Raw genomic sequence first — 21,628 nt, 5'->3', positions numbered from 1 at the left:
ATTACTGCTTTGCAAATAAGTTCATCTATATCATTTTTCTAGATTCCACATATATTGTTAATATACGATACTTGTTTTTCTCTTTCTGACTTACTTCACTCTATATGACAGTCTCCAGGTCCATCCATGTCTCTGCAAATGGCACAATTTCGTTCCTTTTTATGGCTGACTAATATTCCATTGTATACATGTACATCTTCTTTATCCATTCCTCTGTTGGGGATTTTTTTTTAAGCTATGATGATGGATACCGAGAGTTGTCCCAAAGTGGGTGTTCAAAAGAGCAAGTGTGGTCCCAGTCATGTATGATACAGTTATATGTCTTTAAAAATTATGTGTGTGTAATGTACATTATATATACATATATATAATTAACTATGGTTAATCATATATATCAAGTTAAATATATATGTAATATCTGGAGGAATATACATGAAAATATAAACAATGGTTAATTTTCTAGATCAACGGTTGTCAAACTACAGCCCCCTGGCATAATTTAGTCTGCTGCCTGCCTGTCTTTATAAATAAAGTTTTACTGGAACACAGCCATGTCCATTTACTTACATATTGTCTACAGCTGCTTTTATTCTAGAATGGGAGAGTTGAGAAGTTGCAATAGAGACCTTCACAGCAGTTTCAATCTGAGGCCACCTGTCCTTTTTTTGAATAATTCCTTAATGTTCTCCGTTGTATTTTTCATTATTCCATATATTATATGGTCTCTATTCTCTTCTTTGAAACATTTATCAGACATGTATTGGAGCCTTTTAATGATCTTACATGTGCTTTCATATTTATCTATTTTTTCCTCTTCATGTTTTTAATGTGACAGGTAATTTAATTGGTTTCTCTTGCCAATCACCAATTCTCCAATTGTGTGAGTCTAGAGTTTAAGTTTTAAATTTCAATTACCATATTTCTAATGTCAAATATTTCTACTTTATTCTCCTTCCTGTCTGCTTTTTGTTTCATTTCTGTACGTTTTTCCTAATTTGTCATTTTTGTTTTATGAATATTAGTCCTTTATCTCTTTGAGGGTTGTAAATAGACTTAAGTATTCAAATTGTTTTATATTTTAACTTCATATATATGAGTTGCTTCCCGATTATTCATTTTATTGGCTGTCTTTCTCAGTAATCATTACCTCTATGTGCTTTGGAATTTTGTTTAGTAGTTTCATCTTCATTGGGAGACTCGTTTTTTCTTTCTTCATTTAAAGGTCTGTGGGGCTTCCCTGGTGGCGCAGTGGTTGAGAGTCCGCCTGCCGATGCAGGGGACACGGGTTTGGGACGCGGGTTCGTGCCCCTGTCCAGGAGGATCCCACATGCCGCAGAGCGGCTGGGCCCGTGAGCCATGGGCGCTGAGCCTGCACGTCCGGAGCCTGTGCTCCGCAGCGGGAGAGGCCGTGGCAGTGAGAGGCCTGCGTACTGCAAAAAAAAAAAAAAAGGTCTGTGGTTGCGTCCCCTGACACTCAGGGCCCTGGGTCCAGAATCTTACTGAGTGTTTATGACTCAGGGATCAGCTCAGTTCAAGCCCTGCCTCGTCCTCTGGCTCATGTTAAGCAGTTTCATAGAAGACACGGCTCCAGGCAGCCAAGAGCAGTAACTGTTCCTCTTTCATGGATCTGCTGGATTGCACTCATGGAGCCCATTACCCACTGGAACTGAACTTTGGTGGCCTCCACCTTCCAGAAGAGTCCATCAGTTCTGCAGCTTCAGCCTCATGGTTTTTTTAAAAATTTATTTTTCTTGAGATACAGATGACAGCGTGGTATAGGTTTAAGGTATACATGTTGATTTCTTCAGCTTCATGTTTTTGGTACCATTTCTGCAAACGTTTGCCATTTGCAGATGTTTACCATTCTGTGATCAATTTTACATTTTATCGATCATTGCTACGGACTATAAACCATCTCAAAACATGAATGTAGAAGGTCATCTTGCTTGGAAGTCCAGATGTGAATGTGATTGTGTGTGTCTGCATGTTTTAATAAAGGTGGGAAAATCCTGAACATGTTTATGACCTGAGGGAAAGAACCAACAGAGAGGAAGAAACGGAACATATGCATGAGAAAGCAGGGACCTAGAGGGGTTGGTGTGACGTAAGTTCCAGAGATAGGTGGACAGAAGATGAATGAATGAGAGGGTCTGAAAGAGGAGGCTCATAGAGATGATGTGGGTCTGTAGATCGCAGGACTGCTTGGGACCTATGATTTCTCACTTCTTTAAGAAGTTGGAATCAAGGCAATTTTCTGGGAGCAATGGCTGGAGGAAGCTTGAAGAGCACAGATAGGGTCTGGGGAATAGGCACTGAATCTCAGGAGTGTGCCACAGCTGCTTCACCTAAGGAGTCCGGGGATGAAATTGAATAACTGCCGATCTCTCCAGTGACTCAAATTCAATGATGTGCCAACAAGGCCCGTTTTTCAACAGTTTCTCTTTTCATGATTATTCATTCCCTCTTCTAACTGGACGCCACAACTACTTCATGTTCAATCCACTCTGCGAAATAAAATTTTGTTACAACACTGCTTCCCCATCAAAATAATGAAAACAATCAAATAGCTTTTTATATGTTTTAAAAATTGTACTCTACTGAGAGGATTTTTATTTATTGAGGCAAATCCATAAATACGGAATGCTAAGGCTTCATAGCTCTTACAGGTTTCAGTTCAATCTGAGAAATATTTTTACACTATCCAACCATGAGAGCTCAGAGGGAAATAAACCTCTGGATTGAATTTAAGCCATTGAATGGCTCATACGACTTACCTCATCATAAAAAATGAAGTGTTTACTCAAGTACAAGTTATTTAAGCACACTTTAAGCCTCATAATTTAAAACCTAGTTTGAAATAACTGAGAAATTGCAGACAGTTTATTTTGCTCTTACAAGTGGAGGTACTGAAAATTCGGAATAAGCAGAGACCTGACAACCAATTCATCCCAGGGGTGGGCGTATGTTTACAAAGGGTCAAGAATAGCTGTTTGTTTCCAAGAGGCTTTCTGCACTAGTTGATTTCTGTATAATTAACTTTATCTACTCGAGCAAGACGAACACTAAAATTAGAAAGCGTAAGTATAGGCCCCAGTACATATTTAAACCATGGATTTCAACGGTTTTAACTACCAAACGTTTGCCAAGTAAGTTGCTCCTAATTTCTTCCTATATTCTAATGGAAGTGCTAAGCAAAACTAAAATAATTAGAAAGCACTCAGCAAAAGGAAGTGAGGCAGGGTTACCAGATCTCTGCTTTTTGTTACAGCAACATCTTTTTATGTGTCTGTGGTAATGAATCAAAGACTGTTAGTAATTTCCCTCCTAAATAACAAATCATTCTCTGACGTCTTGACTACCACAAGGCAGTTTCCAAATTGTGAGGTTGAAGGTCTTTGTAACAAGATTTTACCATTATTTCAATGCATACTGCTTCCTGTGGTACAGAATGAAGGGTATCCACTTTCTCTTTTGTTAATTTCTAAGTTCACATGGTGTTCTCCCCGAGGAAGCGTGAGCATCTCCATAGCTCAGGCCCAGAGAGTCATCTACACCAAGTGTGACTAAGATATTTGGAAAGGTATGGTGGCTGGGTTTGGAGGAGGAATTTGCAAGTATCCACGCTGTGGGGGAATCAAAGGCCTTCTGTACTCCTAATAATTTGAGCTCTCAATTTCCATGCCCTCTTCCTCCAAAAAATATCTAGTCAAGGAACATATTCAAAGAGTGAACAAAGGCATAATTTGGGGATATCAAGGAGCCTCACTGAAGAAAACAGCAGGAGGTTGACTTTGGTGGCGGCACAGAGCAGGTTTGAGAGTGGGAGGGCTGACAAATAAGACTTGGAAAAGAGGTTGGTGCAGTGACGTACCACTCGACATCCACTAGGATGGCCACAGTCAAGAAGACAACACCAAGTGTTGATGGGACTGTGAAATGGTGCTGTCACTTTGGCAAAGAGTTCAGCAGTTCTTTAAAAAGTTAAACATAAACTCACCAAACAGTCAACCGATTCCACTCCTAAGGATTACCCGAGACAGAAAATCGATTATTGGCTGCCCGGGGCTGGGAGTGGGAATGAAGGTTAACTGTAAAAGGGCACAACGGATCTTATACGGAAGATGGCTGCACCACTCAGTAGGTTTACTAAACACCACTGAATTTTACTTCCAACAGGTGAATGGGCAAATTTTACAGTATGTAACTTGTATGTGACAATGTAGTTGCTTAAAACAAAAAAGAGGAAGGATTGGAAGCTTAAAGGCCAGGCTACTTATTCCGGAGGCAATGGAAAATATCAGAGAGTTGAACAATGGGATGTCACTGGATACCCATTTCATTGGTTTGCTCTTTTGTTCATTTCTTCTTTTTTAAAAAAATTATTTATTTATTTTTGGCTGAGTTGGGGCTTCTTTGCTGCGCGCAGGCTTCCTCTAGTTGCGGAGAGCGGGGGCTACTCTTCGTTACAGCTTCTCATTGTGGTGGCTTCTCTTGTTGTGGAGCACAGGCTCTAGGCACGCGGGCTCAGTAGTTGTGGCGTGTGGGCTTAGCTGCTCCACGGCATGTGGGATCTTCCTGGACCAGGGCCCGAACCCGTGTCCCCTGCACTGGCAGGTGGATTCTTAACCACTGCGCCACCAGGGAAGCCCTGTTCATTTCTTCTTGCTTTGGCCTTAGTCCGTGCTGTTCCCTCTGCTGGGAATGCCCTCTACTCTGTCTAGCTAAACCTTTCTCAGCCAAGTGTTACCTGCGTAGGGAAGCCTCCCCCACTACTCCCACCCTTGCCTAGGTCTGATCTGTCAGTCACATGGATTCCGAGCTCCCCACCCTTCTCCCCAGCACTTACCACCGCTGACGCTAATGAATTATTTGTGTCATTACTTACTTAATGCTTGTCTTCCCCACTGGGTCGTTCAGGACCACTGGAGTAGTAATGATGTGTTTTATTCAGATAGCAGTAGTAAGAGCTATGAATTAGGAGGTTGGGATTATTAACATATACACACTACTATATATAAAATAGATAAGCAACAAGGACCTACTGTATAGCACAGGGAACTCTACTCAATATTTTGTAATAACCTATAGGGGAAAAGAATTTTAAAAAGAATATATATATACATAGGGACTTCCCTGGTGGTCCAGTAGCTAAGGCTCCAGGCTCCCAATGCAGGGGGCCCAGGTTTGATCCCTGGTCAGGGAACTAGATGCCACAGGCCACAACCAAGAGTTCGCACACCACAGCTAAAAGATTCCGCACGCCGCAAAGAAGATCCTGTGTGCTGCAACCAAGACCCGACGCAGCCAAACGAATAAATAAGTAAATAAATATTTTAAAATAAGTAAATAATTTAAAGAAAGAATATATATACACATATATGTATATATATAACTGGATCACTTTGCTGTACACCTGAAACTAACACATTATAAATCAACTCTACTTAAATTAAAAAAATAGTAAGAGCTAAATATTTATTAAATGTAAGAATAAATAGATTCATCAAATGCTATAGAAAATTTAACCCTGAGATTATTCACTTATTCAAACTGCATCACTTATTTTTCAAGGATCTTCCTCTGAGTATCCTCCTTCCAGGTCCAAATCAAATGCCACTTTTTGCATGAAGCTTTCTATGACGTCCCTAACTTAGACTATACTTTTAATGAGCACATTGCAGTTCCCTTACTATACTGTGATCTCCTTGAGGGTAGATCCTCCTACAGGGTCAGGCTCAGCTTTTTATATAATAAGTACTTAATGCATATCTGAAGAAGGAATTTATGAGTAATAAATATAATACATACACGCATTTGAAAAAGAGTGATCAGGGTCAGGTTTGTGTGGTCTGGTTAATCTTTTGTATAGAGCGATGCTTCTCAAAACTTTCTGTGCATACCGATCACCTGGCAATCTTGCCAGGATGCAGATTCTGATGGAGTAGGTTTGGGGTGAGACCTGGGATGGTGCATTTTTAACAAGCACCCAGGTGATGGTGATACTGCTGGTTGGCTGGCCACACTCTGAGAAGGGTTTGTAGCAGAGGTTCTCAACCTTGGCCTCACCTTGAACCTGCCTGGGAAGAAGCCTCACAGAGACACTGATGCTTGGATCCCATCCTCAGAGATTCTCATTTTCTGGTTCTGGGCTACAGCTTTGCCATGAGGATTGTGAAAAACTTCGTAAGTGGTTGCCAGTCTTAGGAGAAGCTGGGTGAGAGACATACAGGCTATTCTCTCCGCTTGCTTTGCAACTTTTCTGTAAATCTAAAATTACTTCAAAATAAAAAGTTTCTTTAAAAAATCTATATACACTACCAAACGTAAGGTAGGTAGCTAGTGGGAAGCAGCCTCATAGCACAGGGAGATCAGCTCGGTGCTTTGTGACCACCTAGAGGAGTGGGATAGTGAGGGTGGGAGGGAGGGAGAAGCCAGAGGGAAGAGCTATGGGAACATATGTGTATGTATAACTGATTCACTTTGTTATAAAGCAGAAACTAACACACCATTGTAAAGCAATTATACTCCAATAAAGATGTAAAAAAAAATCTTTCCAAGTGATTTGAATGAGAAACACTCATCTTGGGAATGGTGCATGCTGGTTTAAGTTCAAAGGCCGCGGTGAGTGCCTGAGCCCCTTACAAGCCCACTGAGTGGGGAATAAATGGTAGATGTAAGCTGAGAAACAGTCTTATTCTTTAAAACCCTCTGAGTTATACCGTGGATTCAAAACACTTGGATGAGTATCTTGCTGAACTGGATTTTCTAAGCCTTTTCTTAACTCAAGTCACCGGACTGACTGACTGTGGCCCACTTCCCAATCTGTATGACTTTTTCAAGATTGAAGACCAACAAAACTGTTTTCCAGGCTAAACAGCACGAGGAGAGCAGCTGCCTTATGTGAGACCATCCTAGATGACAGGAAAAAAATTCCCAAGGAGCCAAAACAACCCACTTCTCCCAAACAGAATTAAAAATAATAGGTACTGCTTTAACTTATTGGGACTTAATTGGGAATAGTAAATTCTAATCCTTTCACATGGCAGTCTAGAAAATATGTGAAGGCACACAGAAATTAGGACATAAACATGATGCCAAGGGGAAGGGGCGTGGCTTAGGAGTACAAGGCTGAGATCCATCCTGCCTCTGAGCTGTTAGAAGTTACGAGTTGCAAAAAGCTGTTCTTGGGTCATTCAAGTCCTTTGCCCTTAAGAATCCTCCTGTTCTAGATATGAAAAAGGAGACCAGCTTTGCAAAATTCCCCACTGGACCTCTCGAGAACTGTGGGTCGATGTTTCCAAGCCTTTCAAAACTGATGATTCTATTCTGTCAAACTGCTGGCAATGTGTCTTCAGGAAGTTTAGTGATAAGGGGGTGGGGAAGAGAATTTGTGTATCTGGAAGATCCAGAAGCTTCGGAGTGTGCTGTGGACGGAACACATTTCACACAACGTTCCCTAGATTTGCTTAGGGATTTACAAGTGTTGCCTGGGGAACCAGTCCTTTGATTACTGCACCCTGGAGTTCAGGAAACGAGTCAGCAATTTGTTTCCCTTTGCAGTGGGTCTAGGGAGTGGATCATGTTGCAAGACAAATAATTCCATGCTCCCTCTACCTCTTAGCAACTTCTGTTTCACTGGAAATGCACTTTGCATTTCATCTTTAGCTGGATGTTTAAGGCTGAGCCCAAACCACCAACTTTTCCCTGGTTTGGGATCCAAGTTGTACCGCCACGTTCCCAGCTGTCCACAGATACCGTTCCCCCACCCCTGCTTCCCCTTTCTCACTCTCCCACCTGTCAAGAAACCCGCGCAGGCCGTCTTAGACTTGCGAAGCCAAACTGAAGTTTTGTGCCTTTGCCTCTTGTAACTCTCAAGTGGAAATTACATCCCCTGAAAGGAAGCTTTGCCCGATACTGGAAACCACTCTGTGGTCTGGACAGACGGCTGATTGGCGCGGGAAGAGCACGGATGAGAATTGTCCAAAACTGGTTTTGAATGGTAGAGCATTCTGGGAAATGTGTTGGTAGTTTCTTATAAAGTTCAACAGACGCTCACCATGTGACCCAGCAGTCCCACTTCTGAGAGTTTACCCTTGATAAGCAAGGACTTAGGTTCACTCGAAAACCTTGACGTGAATGTTTCTATCAATACTAGCTTTCTTCTTAAGAACTAAAAACCTGGAAACAACTGTCGCGTCGTTCAATATATGAATGGTTGCTTAGGCAAACCGTGCCACGTCCATCCCATGGAATACAACTCAGCCGTAAAAAGGAATGAATGGCTGGTATGCACAGCAACTTGGGTGGATCTCAAAGGCATAGGGAGTGAAAGAAGCCAATCTCAAAAGGTTACTGACTGTATGATTCCATTAATAACATTCTCGAAAAACCAGAAAGATAGTGATGGAGAACAGAGCAGAGGTTGCCAGAGGCTGGGAGGAGGGTGTGACTATAAATGGGCAGCATAAAGGAATGTTTTTTCTGTATCCTGATTATGGTGGTGGTTACAGAAATCTCTGTGCTAAAATTCACAGAACTGCACATCAAATGGGAAAAATGATAATTTTACCGTATAGTACCTTTAAAAAAATAAAGTAAGCTGGCTTTGAATCCAGGCACTGCTCCCTTTTAGCTATTTGACTGTGGGCCAATTATTTAATTTCCTTAAGCCATGGTTTCCTCATTTCAGAAGGCAATGCTAACAATACCTCATAGAGCTGCTGTGGAGATGACCCAAGGTCATACATGGGAACGGGTCAGATATAGGGGAGGCATTCAATAATGTTCATTTCCTTTCTTTCCTCTCTCAGGGGTGGGGCATCTGGTCCTGGGTTGGGGTTTAGAGGTGCTTTATGGCTTTGATTTCCCTTAGCAACCAGAAAGGTGAGTTTGAAAAGAGCAAGATAGGACACCTCCAACCACAGTAAATAAACGTTAACGAGAAAACCTTTTCCAGGGTAAATCAAGGACAAACTTGCTCTTTTTCTTTTTTTTTTTAACATTTCCTGGAGGTATTTTCAGATGAAAGGCCAATTTTAAAGTGTCTACCCAAGCTTTACACACGTCTTTATAGGTGGGTGAGGGAAAACCACCCACTTCTTCAACCTTTGTGTTTTGTCATTAGGGTCCAGCCATCCCCAGAACAGATGGTACCTAATAGTATGGGCCGTACCAACTGAGGGCAGGGAGGAGAACACACGTTGCTGATAATGACTCACATGGAGCCAACCGAGGGCCTGGTCCTACTGCTCTGAAATCCAGAAACCTGGCCATCTGGGGGCCCTCACACTATCAGTGGCTCTTTTACTCAGGCAGTTCTATGTTTAAATGTGTATATATGAGAAACTCAGGGTGCTGAGTTCATCTTAAGACTAAGGAAAGGAATTAGAGATGCAGAGAAAGTGTGTGTGTGTGTGTGCGCACAGCTGTCTGGGTATTTTAAGGGGATACTAGACGGCTAGGATGTCTGGGACCTCCACATGCTCTAATTTGATGAATATTGTGGGTGGGTTTCTCCCCAGCCAAATTGTCTAGCATGTGGGGAGAGGTCTATGCCTGCCTTTACATGTTTTAAATCCGTGCTCCACTCAAATGCTTCTGCTCCCGTCGGATGCATCTATGCTTAGGAAATGTGGGGACAGATGAGTGCGGAATGGGCTCGAGCGGCAAAACTCTAAAAGGATGCTCTGAATAACCCCAGGAGAATATATTCCTAAAGTCTGTTACAGTCTTTTTTAAAAAATTTGTTTATTCTTATTTTTATTTATTTTTCGCTGTGTTGGGTCTTTGTTGCTGCGTGCGGGCTTGCTCACGGGCTCAAGAGCACAGGCTCAGTAGTTGTGCCGCATGGGATTAGCTGCTCCACGGCATGTGGGATCTTCCTGGACCAGGGCTTGAACCCGTGTCTCCTGCATTGGCAGGCGGACTCTCAACCACTGCGCCACCAGGGAAGTAAGCCTCTGTTACAGTCTCTTTAACACTGATCTCAAAGATCAAGGGCCCAACATCTAAGGAAACCATCCAAAGCCTTTATGGTAATTAGGATATTGTTAAAAACAATTCCACCGCCTCCATGCCTCCACCCAGTCCTCTCCCTGCCCAAGACAGGAGTGTATTTCTCAGCCCCAAAGATGTTGGGCCACGTGGCCTGCTTTGACCAATGGGATATTATGACATGATGCAAGCAGAGGACTGAAATGTATTTATGACCGCACAGCCCTCCTACGTTTCCACCATCACCGTAAGCACCTGCCCCTGCTGGCTCACTGATCCGAGGCAGATGAGAGGCATGTGGAGCAGACCCAGACTCAACCTATGGCTCCAGCCTTGACCCTCTGCCCTCCAGCTGACCAACAGGAACGTCAGTAAAAATAGGTTATCGATGTTTTGAGCCACTGAAATTTGGACTGGATTGTCATACTGCATTATTGCTGTAATAGTTAACTGCTACAGCCCTATCTCAGCCTAAGCGTAACACAATCCATTGGGTGGACAGAGGATCTTTATGCCAAACCTCATCCTCTTTTTTACAAGGCAACCCTGCCGTGCCACTGGCAGTCAGCCCAGAATGCCCGTTTTCACCTTTCTTCCTAAAGATGCAGTGGTCCCATGCCAGCAACCACTGCTCTCCTCTCCCTCACCCATAACCACTGCATTGTCTAAGATGCGCAATGATCCCCAGTCTTGCTGTGAGAATATCGTTATGAACCAAGTTATGAGCTGTTCTTTTCAGAGGATCCCTTATATAGGATGAACTCAGGGTATTCCTTCAATCAAAATCACACTCTTCCTAACTCCCTCCAGAATGGAACAGTAAGTAACAACAAAACCTTTGCCATAGCAACATTCGACACATGTCATTTTCTTTCTCCAGAAATTATTTTAGGCAAACCTAGATTTCAGGAAAGCAATACTTTTCTCAAAGATGTGAGTGGTATAATTATTTAGATGACAATGAAAGACAAAAAAGAGACTCATTGGGCTTCCCTGGTGGCGCAGAAGTTGAGAATCCGCCTGCCGATGCAGGGGACACGGCTTCATGCCTAGAGACTCATTAAAATTTTCATTATTACTTAAAGTTTCAGGCATTAAAATTATCCTTCTCACAGGGCAAGCTGAGCTCCTCGGCTGCTGGTAAGATATGCAAATAACTGAGACATCTTTATTTTATAAACAAGTCATTTCCACTCACGTGCCCGGCACACGGTGGACATTCCACAAATGTTCGCTGAACTGAATGTACAGCTTTCCTTTTCCCAAGAAAAAGGAGCCTCCTGAGCAGCAGAAAGAAACCCGAATGTCTTCCTTCCATGATTCTACCCCAGTGTCCAACCACAGTCACCTCCCATCTCAATGGTGAGTTGAGAAACATTTAGAAGTGACCAAAGTTGTGTATAGTATAGTCATTAATACTATTCACCAGAGTTCAAGCCTTCTACCTTCCGAGCACATGGAAGGCTTGCACTTCCTGGCCCCTGGTGCTTGGATGGGGCAGGGGGTGAAGGGGCTGTGACCGGAAGTGATGTGTGTCACTTCCAGGCCAGAGAATTTAACTTCCAGGGTGAGGCTCTCCAGGGCTTTCCTTCCCTCTGTCATGGTGACTAATGGCATTCAAGAAGGGGATGCCCAGCCAGCTTCATCCTGATGTGGAGCTTACCCTGGACAAACCAGGAGGGTCACGTGGTACAGGCAACAACTACCCCTTCTGTTGTTTAGGAGCCACCAAGAGATATGGAGTTTGTCTGTTACCCGTTACAGCAGATCCTGGCCTAGCCTGACTGATTGAGCATCTGCCCAGAGTACTTTGCCATAATTTACCACATCTTCACAAACCACGTGGTGTAGGACGAAAACACAGCACTTCTCAAGGATCTCAAAGATGAAGGAAGTCATCCAGCTGTCCAAGTTTTATCCGTATCTGCTGTGTGGCCAGATGCTGCTTTGCCATCTCTTTCTGTGACCACCAAGCTGGAAAAATGGGCTAAGGTGACTTCCTTCTATAACTAGCTCCTAGAAGTAAACACCTTCTAGGATAGCTCATGGCTGAAAAAATACTGCAGGATTCTTTGATACCTCCAGCCAAATCCTCTCTAATCTCCACAGGAAAATAGCACAGGGTGAATACACTGCCTGGGTATCTCAAAGCCTAGATGCCTAGTCCATCAATCAGTAACGAATACTTTTTTAGTATCCATTCTATTCCACCTTCGCACTAGGTGACTGGGAAGCTGAAGTAAACAATGAAAATCCCCGTCCTCAAAAACCTTTCATGCTGGTGGACTGTGACAAAGCAATAAACCTATACACAAGCAAATAAAAAATGTCAGGTACTGATACGTCCCATGAATAGGATAAAACAGTGTAATGATACAGATCAGGGTTGGCCAGCTCTGACCTGTGGGCCAAATCCAGCCTGCGGCCTCTTTTTATACGGCCTGTGGGCCAAGAAATCCTTCCTACAATTTTAAATGGTTGCAACAAATGGAAAGAAGCCTATTTCGTGATGCATGAAAATGATGCACAATTGAAATTTCAGTGTGCATGAGGTTTTCCTGGAACGCAGCCACACTCTACGTGATCTGCCCCGGCTATTTCTCCAACCTCCGGAAGCACAGCTCTGGCCTCCGCTCTCCCTACTGCAGCCACACTGGCCCCTCCGCACGGCCACTGCACGAAGTGGCCTCCGCTTCCCTCACTTCCTCCAGGGCTCTGCACAAAGGAAACGGAATCAGACGGGTCCCCCGCACCCATCCCTCTGTGTCTCCGCCCCCTTCTTGATCCTCTTCGTGGCACTTTTCACCCGCCACACGTGGAATATGAGTTCCGTGAGGGCTGAAACACTGCCTTATTTCCTGCTGCATTCGACACAGTACGTGCTCAATAAATAAACAAATGAATTGTCAGATGTTGGGAAGTTCTAAGGAGAGGCAAGGGAGAGCCTTTAGGAACAGGACATCACAACCGGTCAAGACTTTCATGAGGCACGGGGGCCTCAGAGAGGCTTTGCTTTATAATGTCCTAGTATCTTGGTAGAGACTATAAGATCTAGTGGTTAAGACAGAGAGAAAAGAGGACTTCTGGACTTCCCTGGTGGCGCAGTGATTAAGAATCCGCCTGCCAAGGCAGGGGACACAGGTTCGAACCTTGGTCCGGGAAGATCCCACATGCCGCGGAGCAACTAAGCCCACACACCACAACTACTGAGCCTGCGCTCTAGAGCCCACGAGCCACAACTACTGAAGCTTGCACGCCTACAGCCTGCGCTCCACAACAAGAGAAGCCACCGCACCGCAGTGAAAAGTAGCCCCCGCTCGCCACAACCAGAGAAAGCCCACGCACAGCAACGAAGACCCAACACGGCCAAAAATAAATTAATTAAATAAATAAATTGGTATAAATTTTTAAAAAGGGGACTTCCCACCATAAAAGCAACCTAAGAAGAAACAGGGAGATTGGGATTGACATGTACACACTGCTATATTTAAAATAGATAACCAACAAGGACCTACTGTATAGCACAGGGAACTCTATTCAATATTATGTAATGACCTAAATGGGAAAAGAATCTGAAAAAGAATAGATATATGGATACGTATAACTGAATCACTTTGCTGTACACCTGAAACTAACACAGCATTGTTAATCACCTATTCTCCAATATAAAATACAAAGTTAAAAAAAAAAAGAAATGTCTCATCTCACCTCGTCTCAATCACTTTCCCAATTGTGGATAGTTTCCCACCCTCGCTGTTAATCTCAAGTGCTGGGAAAGAGCTGAGCTTAGAAAGGTGCTCAGGGACAATTTACTGTCACTTGTGTCCCTCTTCCTCTACTAGGCCACTGTGGTAATGATAAAGGTGACTGGGAGTTCCAGATCGTCCTATGTTACATCCTACATGGAAGCATCCGTGTGTCCAAATACTGCATTTTCATTCCATAAATTGTCTTTACAAGACTGTCCGAAGAGCAGTTCCTTAACGAAACTCGCTCAACATACAGCTTTAATGTGATCTTTTTTCTAGAGCTTTTAGGGGTCTAAAGGCTAATCCGCCAAGTCCAAATCAGGTGGTTGTTTTTTTTGGCCGCACCATGCGGCCTGTGGGATCCTAGTTCCCTGACCAGGGAGTGAACCTGGGCCTTGGGCAGTGAGAGTGTGGAGTCCTAACCACTGGACTTCCAGGGAATTCCCCAAATCAGGGGTTGTAAATTAAAAAATAAGTCATACAAGGAAGTAGTATATTCAAGCTATAAGATACAGAGGGTCCTACTGTATCCTGAATAGCAATAATAGGCTAAAGTGATATAAAAGCTTCAACCACCAGTTAAGGATAGAAAAGATCTGTGTACAGAAGCATGTAAGGCAACACATTTACCTATAAGGTCATAAATGAAGAAGAAATTAATGGAAAACATTTCAAATGTATTTTGTGCCAAGGATGGTGCCTGATACGAAAGTGGGCACGAGCTCGTTGGGCCATCTGACTAGCAACGAAGTCAATGGACTTCCCTGTGCACGACCGTAGGGAGAGCAGTGGGGCCGGGTCTGCTTCCTGGAATTAAATATGGAAGGTGCATCTTAGTCCTTGTTATTCAATTCCCTTTAGAGACAATTTCAGGAGAAGGCAAGTGACACAAAGGTTATGAAGTCTCGTGAGCCATGTGGCTTCTCACGGTACTTAGAGGTGTCCCACATTCCTGTGGATCTTGGATTTATTCCAGTCTCAGGCCGAGTTTGAACGACTCCAACACTCAGCAACAGTCTTCCACCACTGAAGTGATGAAAGAGGGGGCTGAAAGGTCGTATGGGGAAGGAGGAGACAAATTCCGTCAGAGAAGAGTGGGGCAAGCCTACCAGGACCCGGAATTAATCCTTCGTCACTCTCCTGGTATGTGTGCATCAGTGACTTTGAAGAGATTTATGGCAATGGCTTCCCCTAGTGACTTAAGGGGGTGCCAAGATTCCTGGTGACAAACAATGCTTATCAAATACACCAGAAACAGTGCTGGTCAGAAAGTCGATGTGAATGACAGGACAGTGAGGTTGCAGGTATTTATTTATCAAACGCCCAGAATGTCTACACTATTGTACTTAGGGCTGTCACATACAGACGTGAGACTATGTGGATGGAGCATCCTAAAGTTGTGCAGTGCACGCTCTGTGCAACTGTATATGATTACCCCAACATATATAAACGCTGGAGAAAACAGACACAGAAATAAATCCCATATCTAGGTGGTTAATCTGATTATACTAGTGAGCCAGAAAGAGGCACTGGGTTAATCTTATTTCTAGAAGAAAACATGTTCTGCTTAGATGATTGAAAAACTTAGCAGCTAAACAGTACGCACAGTAGATTTGAGTTGAGATTTTCCAACAGATTTATCTCAGTTCACAAATTCCATGCACTACTGACCCCAGACAGCTGTCCTAAGTACAGCTGGCAAGACTAATGAAATCAGGATGCCTTACACTCAAATGGCTTTGAGAGCAATTCTGCAGGGTATTGGTAGCCTTTTGCATGGTTACTGCAGAAAATAAAATGTTTACAGACTTGTGTAACTGTACTAGAGGCACTGCTAGTCTAAGCTGAAAAAATAGGAGGATGTTCAAGGCTAGAAAGTGACCACTGTGGGGGAAGGGCAACCTCGCGATAGAATTGGCATCATTGCCATCCTTTTGGGAAAAGAGGTGGTTAGAAGAGGGGAGGGTGGAGAGAAGAACACGCTCACGGACCTACCACCAAGGAGGACCCTGGACACTCTTACAATAAATGAAACATTTTTATCTCAAAATGCACAAAATACATTCATATCCCAGTGTCCAAACCATTACCATCTTGAATATGCTTTCATACTCAATTTTGATTTAAACAAGAAGAGCATTAAGAAACACATATCTTCTTGGATTTTTCTCTTAAGAGAAAGTTACGGGGGAAAAGGAAATGTATAATAACCAATATGATATACCTCCTTAGCCCTCACCACCCACTCGTATCTACGCCCGAACTTCTGTTTAACTGTACGCACGTCTTTCCTTCGCATCGGAAAAGATTTAATTGAGCCAGGGCTTGGGTGGACTTAAAGACAGCTGAACAGCCTGAAAAGCCTTACTTACTTCAAACAAGTCTGATTTTTTTTTCTCCTGTCCCCTAGGCTCAAAATGAGATTCCCTTTTACCTGCGATCTGGCACTGAGATCCCACATCCAGGCTGGTGGCAATGAAGTGGAGCTGAACGACGGTGATCTCTCTCGTGTCCGTTTGGAATTTGGAAAGTTAGAAAGGTGTCGCTTGTTGGGCAAGGTGACTCTCTACCCCTAACACAGAGTTCAACCTTCGCAGAAATACTGTATCTCTTTCTGTAGTGTAAGTACATCTGTGCTTTATACATGAGTAAGACGTTTTCACCCCCAAGGACCAATTTTCCCCTGTTGGGGGCGATATCACCCTTGTTGAAAATGCATTTCCTAATGACAGCTACAAAAACTCAAGTCCACTTTGATTGCTCACGGCCAGAAATTCCAAAATCAATAATGATTTAGCACCACTTCAGTCAAAACAATTATATCTGAATCATTTTCAAAATCAAAAGCTGAGAAAAACAGTACAGTCTATGAAATACAATAAAATTGGGCGAAATAGTGCTCAGACAGTAACATCCCAGTTAATCTTTTTTCATTACTCTCAATTCATTGGGCTCTATCTGACGCTTGCTCATAGAATCAAAGATTTGATTATGGTTGAGTGTTACACACGTTTCAAAAAGCAAAGGACCAAAACGACTTCAGAGAAAAGACTTTTCTAGATGGTGGCAATGGGTAATTTGGAAAACCAGATAGAAAACATCTGTAGAAAGCATGGCAGTTTTCAGTTCCCAGAAGAAATTAACTAACTCAACTAGCTCACAGATGACCTGAAAAGAAACAGCCCCCAAAGTTATCTGTGTCGTAAAAACAAGTCAATGCTTCATGAGAAAATCACTGTGGTACAGCAGAAAGTAACACAACCTTGTAAATCAATTTGTTTCAAATAAAAAAAAAAATCACTGTGCTATCTGCATATACAGTTGAGGGGAAACTTTCATGTCCTATTACAACTCCAAAAGCCCCCACCCCCAGCGTTTTCAAAAACTCATGGCAAGAATCTTAGTAAGCCTAAGAAACAGAATACTCATTAACAAGTACAGAATATATCCTGCCCACTACGAGGAGTGTTATGCATTTTTATATTGTCTCAAAAATAGTGGCGGCAAAGAAAGATCCTCTGTATAAGCCAACTTAAAAATCTGCATCACACGAAAAATTGAGCTCACCTACCTTCACTGGTCCATGTTCATAACTGGAGCTCTGCACCAACTGCAGAGAAGACATCATGAAAATATTCACCACTGCCCACTGTCTGTACATTTTGAATATTCTAATATCCACTGATTACCAAGCAGTTGACCTCAGGCAGCTAGAGCAAACTGGTTCAAAAGGCATATTCTCCAGAAGGAAAGTTCGAAACCCCAGGAGTTCACAGGGGAAAACAAATAATCAGTTGTGATCAAAATCAATTAGTCAAGGTACATTTCTGCATAATCTTATGGGGGGGAGAGAACTGAAAAAAAGTTTAAATGTTTGTACGCTCCAAAAATAATCAGGAAGTGGATATGTCTTCTACTTGAAATGAGAAAGCCTCTAAGTCCACCTCATTTCCAGCAAACCAAAAAAAAAAAATCTTCCCCCCCTGTGCCCCAGGTTTGAGTTGTTTTAGAAGGAGGTGGTTTGGCCACCAATGTTTGCAGCTACAGGAGGCTGGGACCCAGTTGTGGATTCAAACTTTTTTCACAACCCTCATGGAAGCTTGCAGGAGCATGTGTCTTAAATCTGACACACATTTTGGCAGAAAAAGCAGGGAAGTCTTGGCCGTAATCCTGTCGTGTCCCTACCAATAGCAGGGCAGTTTTGAAAACTGACTGAAACGCTCAGAACTGCTGTTACTTTACCCACGGAGATAACCTGTAACATGAAACCCCAGCACATAGGCATCGAAACTGCGTTGCTCAGAAAGAGACCTCAGATGCTCACGCACCTCCATCACTGACACACAGAAAGTAATCAAATGTGCTTTAAAAAACACACAGGCACAAAGACGACAAAATGTCCACATGCCCATGAAAAGGAAAACACAGACAAAATAATTTTTTTAACAGAAGTAACTTAGATTGAAATGAAGAACACTGATTTTTAAAGAAGCAACAATTAGGTTTATTTGCTTGGGCCAGGAAATATCTCACAGACGTTGCTATAGAAAACATGTCATCACTTGAGTGTGGAATTCTTTAGAAGCACTGGCGAAGTCAGCTTTGGAAACTGGATGCACTGAACGGGTGGATGCCACAAAGGGCAAAATTCTAGAAGGCAGCCAGACCTGCCCTTGCGCTTGTCACTAGTTTCCAATCCTTGATTTCCAGGTTTTGGCTCTTTCAAAGCCGTTTTTCGCATTTCTGAAATCAAGAACGGCCTAAGAAATCTCTTCATCTGTGTTCATCACAAATGGACCTAGAGCAGAAAGAGACATTCAGAAAGTTCTGGGTGACGAGAATATTTTCTTCTACCACGAAAATGGTATGCATTTCTGTAGTTCTTAATTTGAGACAAACTCAGGCATATCTGAACAGCAGAAGGTTATTTTTGCAGCATCCAATCTCCGAGGACTGTAATACAAGTTTCTTGACTACGATTGTATATGATTATAAAGACCAAACTTCAGATAAACAAATGCAATTATATCTCACTCATCCATTGCAGGCTGCCATCAGCAATGGCAATCTCTTTATTCAAAACATTCTTAGGTTTGGTTCTATTACGACTCCGCTGCGGAGCACAGGCTCCGGACGCGCAGGCTCAGCGGCCATGGCTCACGGGCCCAACCGCTCCGCGGCATGTGGGATCTTCCCGGACCGGGGCACGAACCCGTGTCCCCTGCATCGGCAGTCAGACTCTCAACCACTGTGCCACCAGGGAAGCCTGCTGTTAGTTCTTTTTATTGTTATTTTTTATTGAGGTATAAATGACTTATATTAGTTTCAGGTAAACAATATAATGATTCAATATTTGTATATATTGGGGAATGATCGTCACAATAGGTCTAGTTAACATCTGTCACTATACATAGTTACAGAAGTTTTTTTTCTTGTGATGAAAACTTTTAAGATTTATTGTAGTTGTCAGTTGCACTAGCATTGGCTGATGTCAAGAATTTAACTGATTTTTTAAATTGGCAAATCTTTTCACAGTGTTGGTATCTCCACAGTATATGAGGCTGTGTCCTTGCACGAGGGGTCTAAGTCATTTTTGACAATTAGTAGCATCTCACTGACAATAAAAAGGAGATTATAAAAATTTCAAGTCAAGAAAGCATCACATTTTGGATTCTCTAGGGGTCAGTGCACTTTTCCTGTAAAGGGCCAGACAGTATATATTTTAGATTTTGTGGGTCAAACGATGTCTGTCTCAACTACTCAACTCTTCTACTGAAGCGCAAAGCAGCCACAGACAATATAGAAGTGACTAGGGATGGCTGTGTTCCAATAAAACTTCATTTACAAAGACATGCAGTGGACAGATTTGGCCCATGGTCACTGTTTGTCTAATTCCTAGGGCTGAACTTGGCATTTGCTAAAGGTGTAGAAGAAGTCCTCCCCTAATCAACCAGGAGGCAAAATGTCTGTCTCTTCCCTCTCTTCACATACGGTAGGAGCATCCACCTGTTGGCTAAACGAGGCCAGCTCTTATATGGTGGCATTGGCAGTGTCTTGAAAGCGGTTGACAGATTTGTCCATTCGGTCAGTATATTTCTTCCCCCAGTCTTCAGAGGTGCCGTCGGGAACCTTTTACGAAGTGCCTCCTCTAAGAGGCTTTCTCTGAGAGACCCGGATTAAAATATAACATAAAACTTGGAATAACACAGGCAAACTTCTTAACTACTCTTGGCGTATCAGCACAGATTCGGCACCCACTTTAGTGCTTGAGAAGGAAGACCCAGGATCACATGCTTTGATGACGCTGATGCCTTTTGGGAGATTTCAGGGAATAGGATGGCAAGAGAAAGGGAAAACAGGTAGCAGGTGTGTAAATTCATTCATTCACTCAATGACCTATCTATCCAGCATTTATTGCGTGCTTACTTAATGACAAACATGGTGCTAGGAGCTAGAGACATAAAGCTGAAAGACAAATTAATGACAGACTCCCTCCCCTCAAGGACCTCAAATCTGTAACACAAACAGATATGAAAACAAATTATTACAAAACAGTGTGATACACAGAACGATAAATGTATGGAAAATGCAAAGAATCAGCACAGAAGGGGAGAAGGAGGTAATGTCTGCACAGGCAGATGTGGCGGAACGGCATTTTCGGGACTGGCCTGCAGGAGGACGTGAGGGTGCGGAAAAGGAGGAGGGTGGAGTCTGATATGTAGCAAGGGGCCCGAGCCCTCTGGGTTTTGGACGCCATCTATGGGAAGAAGTTTGGACATAATTCTGCAGGTGATCTGGAATCACTGAAGCGTTAAGGACAGAACAATGTAATCTGCTCTGCAGTGTTTAGAAGAAGACTTTGGCATCAGGGTAGAGAAGATGCCTGGCCTGGGAGGCTGAGTTGATGGTGGAATTGTTTAAGGGTAACTGAGACACAAGACACAGGAAGCTGTGGGTAGAGCAAGGAACTCAGTCCTGGATATTCCGACATGAAGGCGCTGGAGACAATCAGATAGCTGCCTGGCAGAGGTGCTCGGTACATTGTTGGAAATAGGGGTCTGGGGCTCACAAGAGAAATTTCACCAGGAGATGGACATGTGGACTGTACTAGGTAGGAAACAATGAGAGAGCCCTCATATGCAAAAAAAATCGTAAATCCAAGAGGGCATCCTGGAAAAGCCACCTTTTTAAAGGACGCAGAGGAGAAAGGGAGACGGAACAGAGAAAATGAGAGCAGGTACTGGGCCAAGGACCGCCTTCCTGCACGTCATAATTTTGCTATAGATGAGACTTGTGGAGCACCTCTCCCCTCCCTCAATTACTTTTCTGTACAAACAGCACATTTCCGGGCTTCCATCTTGACACTTCTCTGGGGTATTCTGCTGTGATTCTCAAATCATAATGTGCACATAAATCACGTGGGAATCTTATTAAAATGTGTATTCTGAGTCAAGAGGTCTGGAGTGGGGTCTGAAGCTCTGCATTTCTAACTATCTCTCCAGTGATGCCAGTGCTGCTGGTCCATGGACCACTTTGAGAAACAAGGGAAGCGTTGGAAGTGTGAGCCCTCCAAAGCCAAGGGGAGGAAGCTCAACTCCTCAAATCCTCAAGAAGAAGAAAACTGAAACCAGAAAGTATATGTTTTTCTTCTTTTTTGGGGGGGGGTAATATATAACTAAATTATTTTTTTTTTGAAATTGAGGTATAACTGACATACAGCATTATATTAGTCTCCGGTGTACAACATAATGATTCCGTATTTGTATATACTGGGAGATGATCACCACAATAAGTCTAGTTAACATCTGTCACCATACACAGTTATAGAATTTGTTTTCTTGTGATGAGAACTTTTTTTTTTTATGAGAACTTTTTTTTTTTTTTTT

General features: G+C 42.9%; 2 protein-coding genes across 2 annotated transcripts in view; both read right to left on the bottom strand.

Annotated features, from left to right (window-relative positions):
* Positions 1 to 17,403, bottom strand: part of VEGFD (vascular endothelial growth factor D) — a 37,652-nt gene extending 20,249 nt beyond the window's left edge. The window contains exon 1 of the mRNA XM_024744129.1: positions 17,314 to 17,403. Coding sequence (XP_024599897.1) covers positions 17,314 to 17,403 — 90 coding nt within the window. The remainder of the gene's footprint in view (positions 1 to 17,313) is intronic.
* An 858-nt stretch (positions 17,404 to 18,261) lies between these two features.
* Positions 18,262 to 21,628, bottom strand: part of PIR (pirin) — a 97,678-nt gene continuing 94,311 nt past the window's right edge. Inside the window, exon 10 of the mRNA XM_024744130.1 lies at positions 18,262 to 18,540. Coding sequence (XP_024599898.1) covers positions 18,503 to 18,540 — 38 coding nt within the window. The 3' untranslated portion in view covers positions 18,262 to 18,502. The remainder of the gene's footprint in view (positions 18,541 to 21,628) is intronic.

Source organism: Neophocaena asiaeorientalis, unplaced genomic scaffold, assembly GCF_003031525.2.
Source record: "Neophocaena asiaeorientalis asiaeorientalis breed wild unplaced genomic scaffold, Neophocaena_asiaeorientalis_V1.1 scaffold882, whole genome shotgun sequence".
NCBI lineage: Eukaryota > Metazoa > Chordata > Mammalia > Artiodactyla > Phocoenidae > Neophocaena > Neophocaena asiaeorientalis.
Note: the sequence above shows the minus strand (reverse complement) of the source record. Positions and strands in the feature narration are given on the sequence as shown.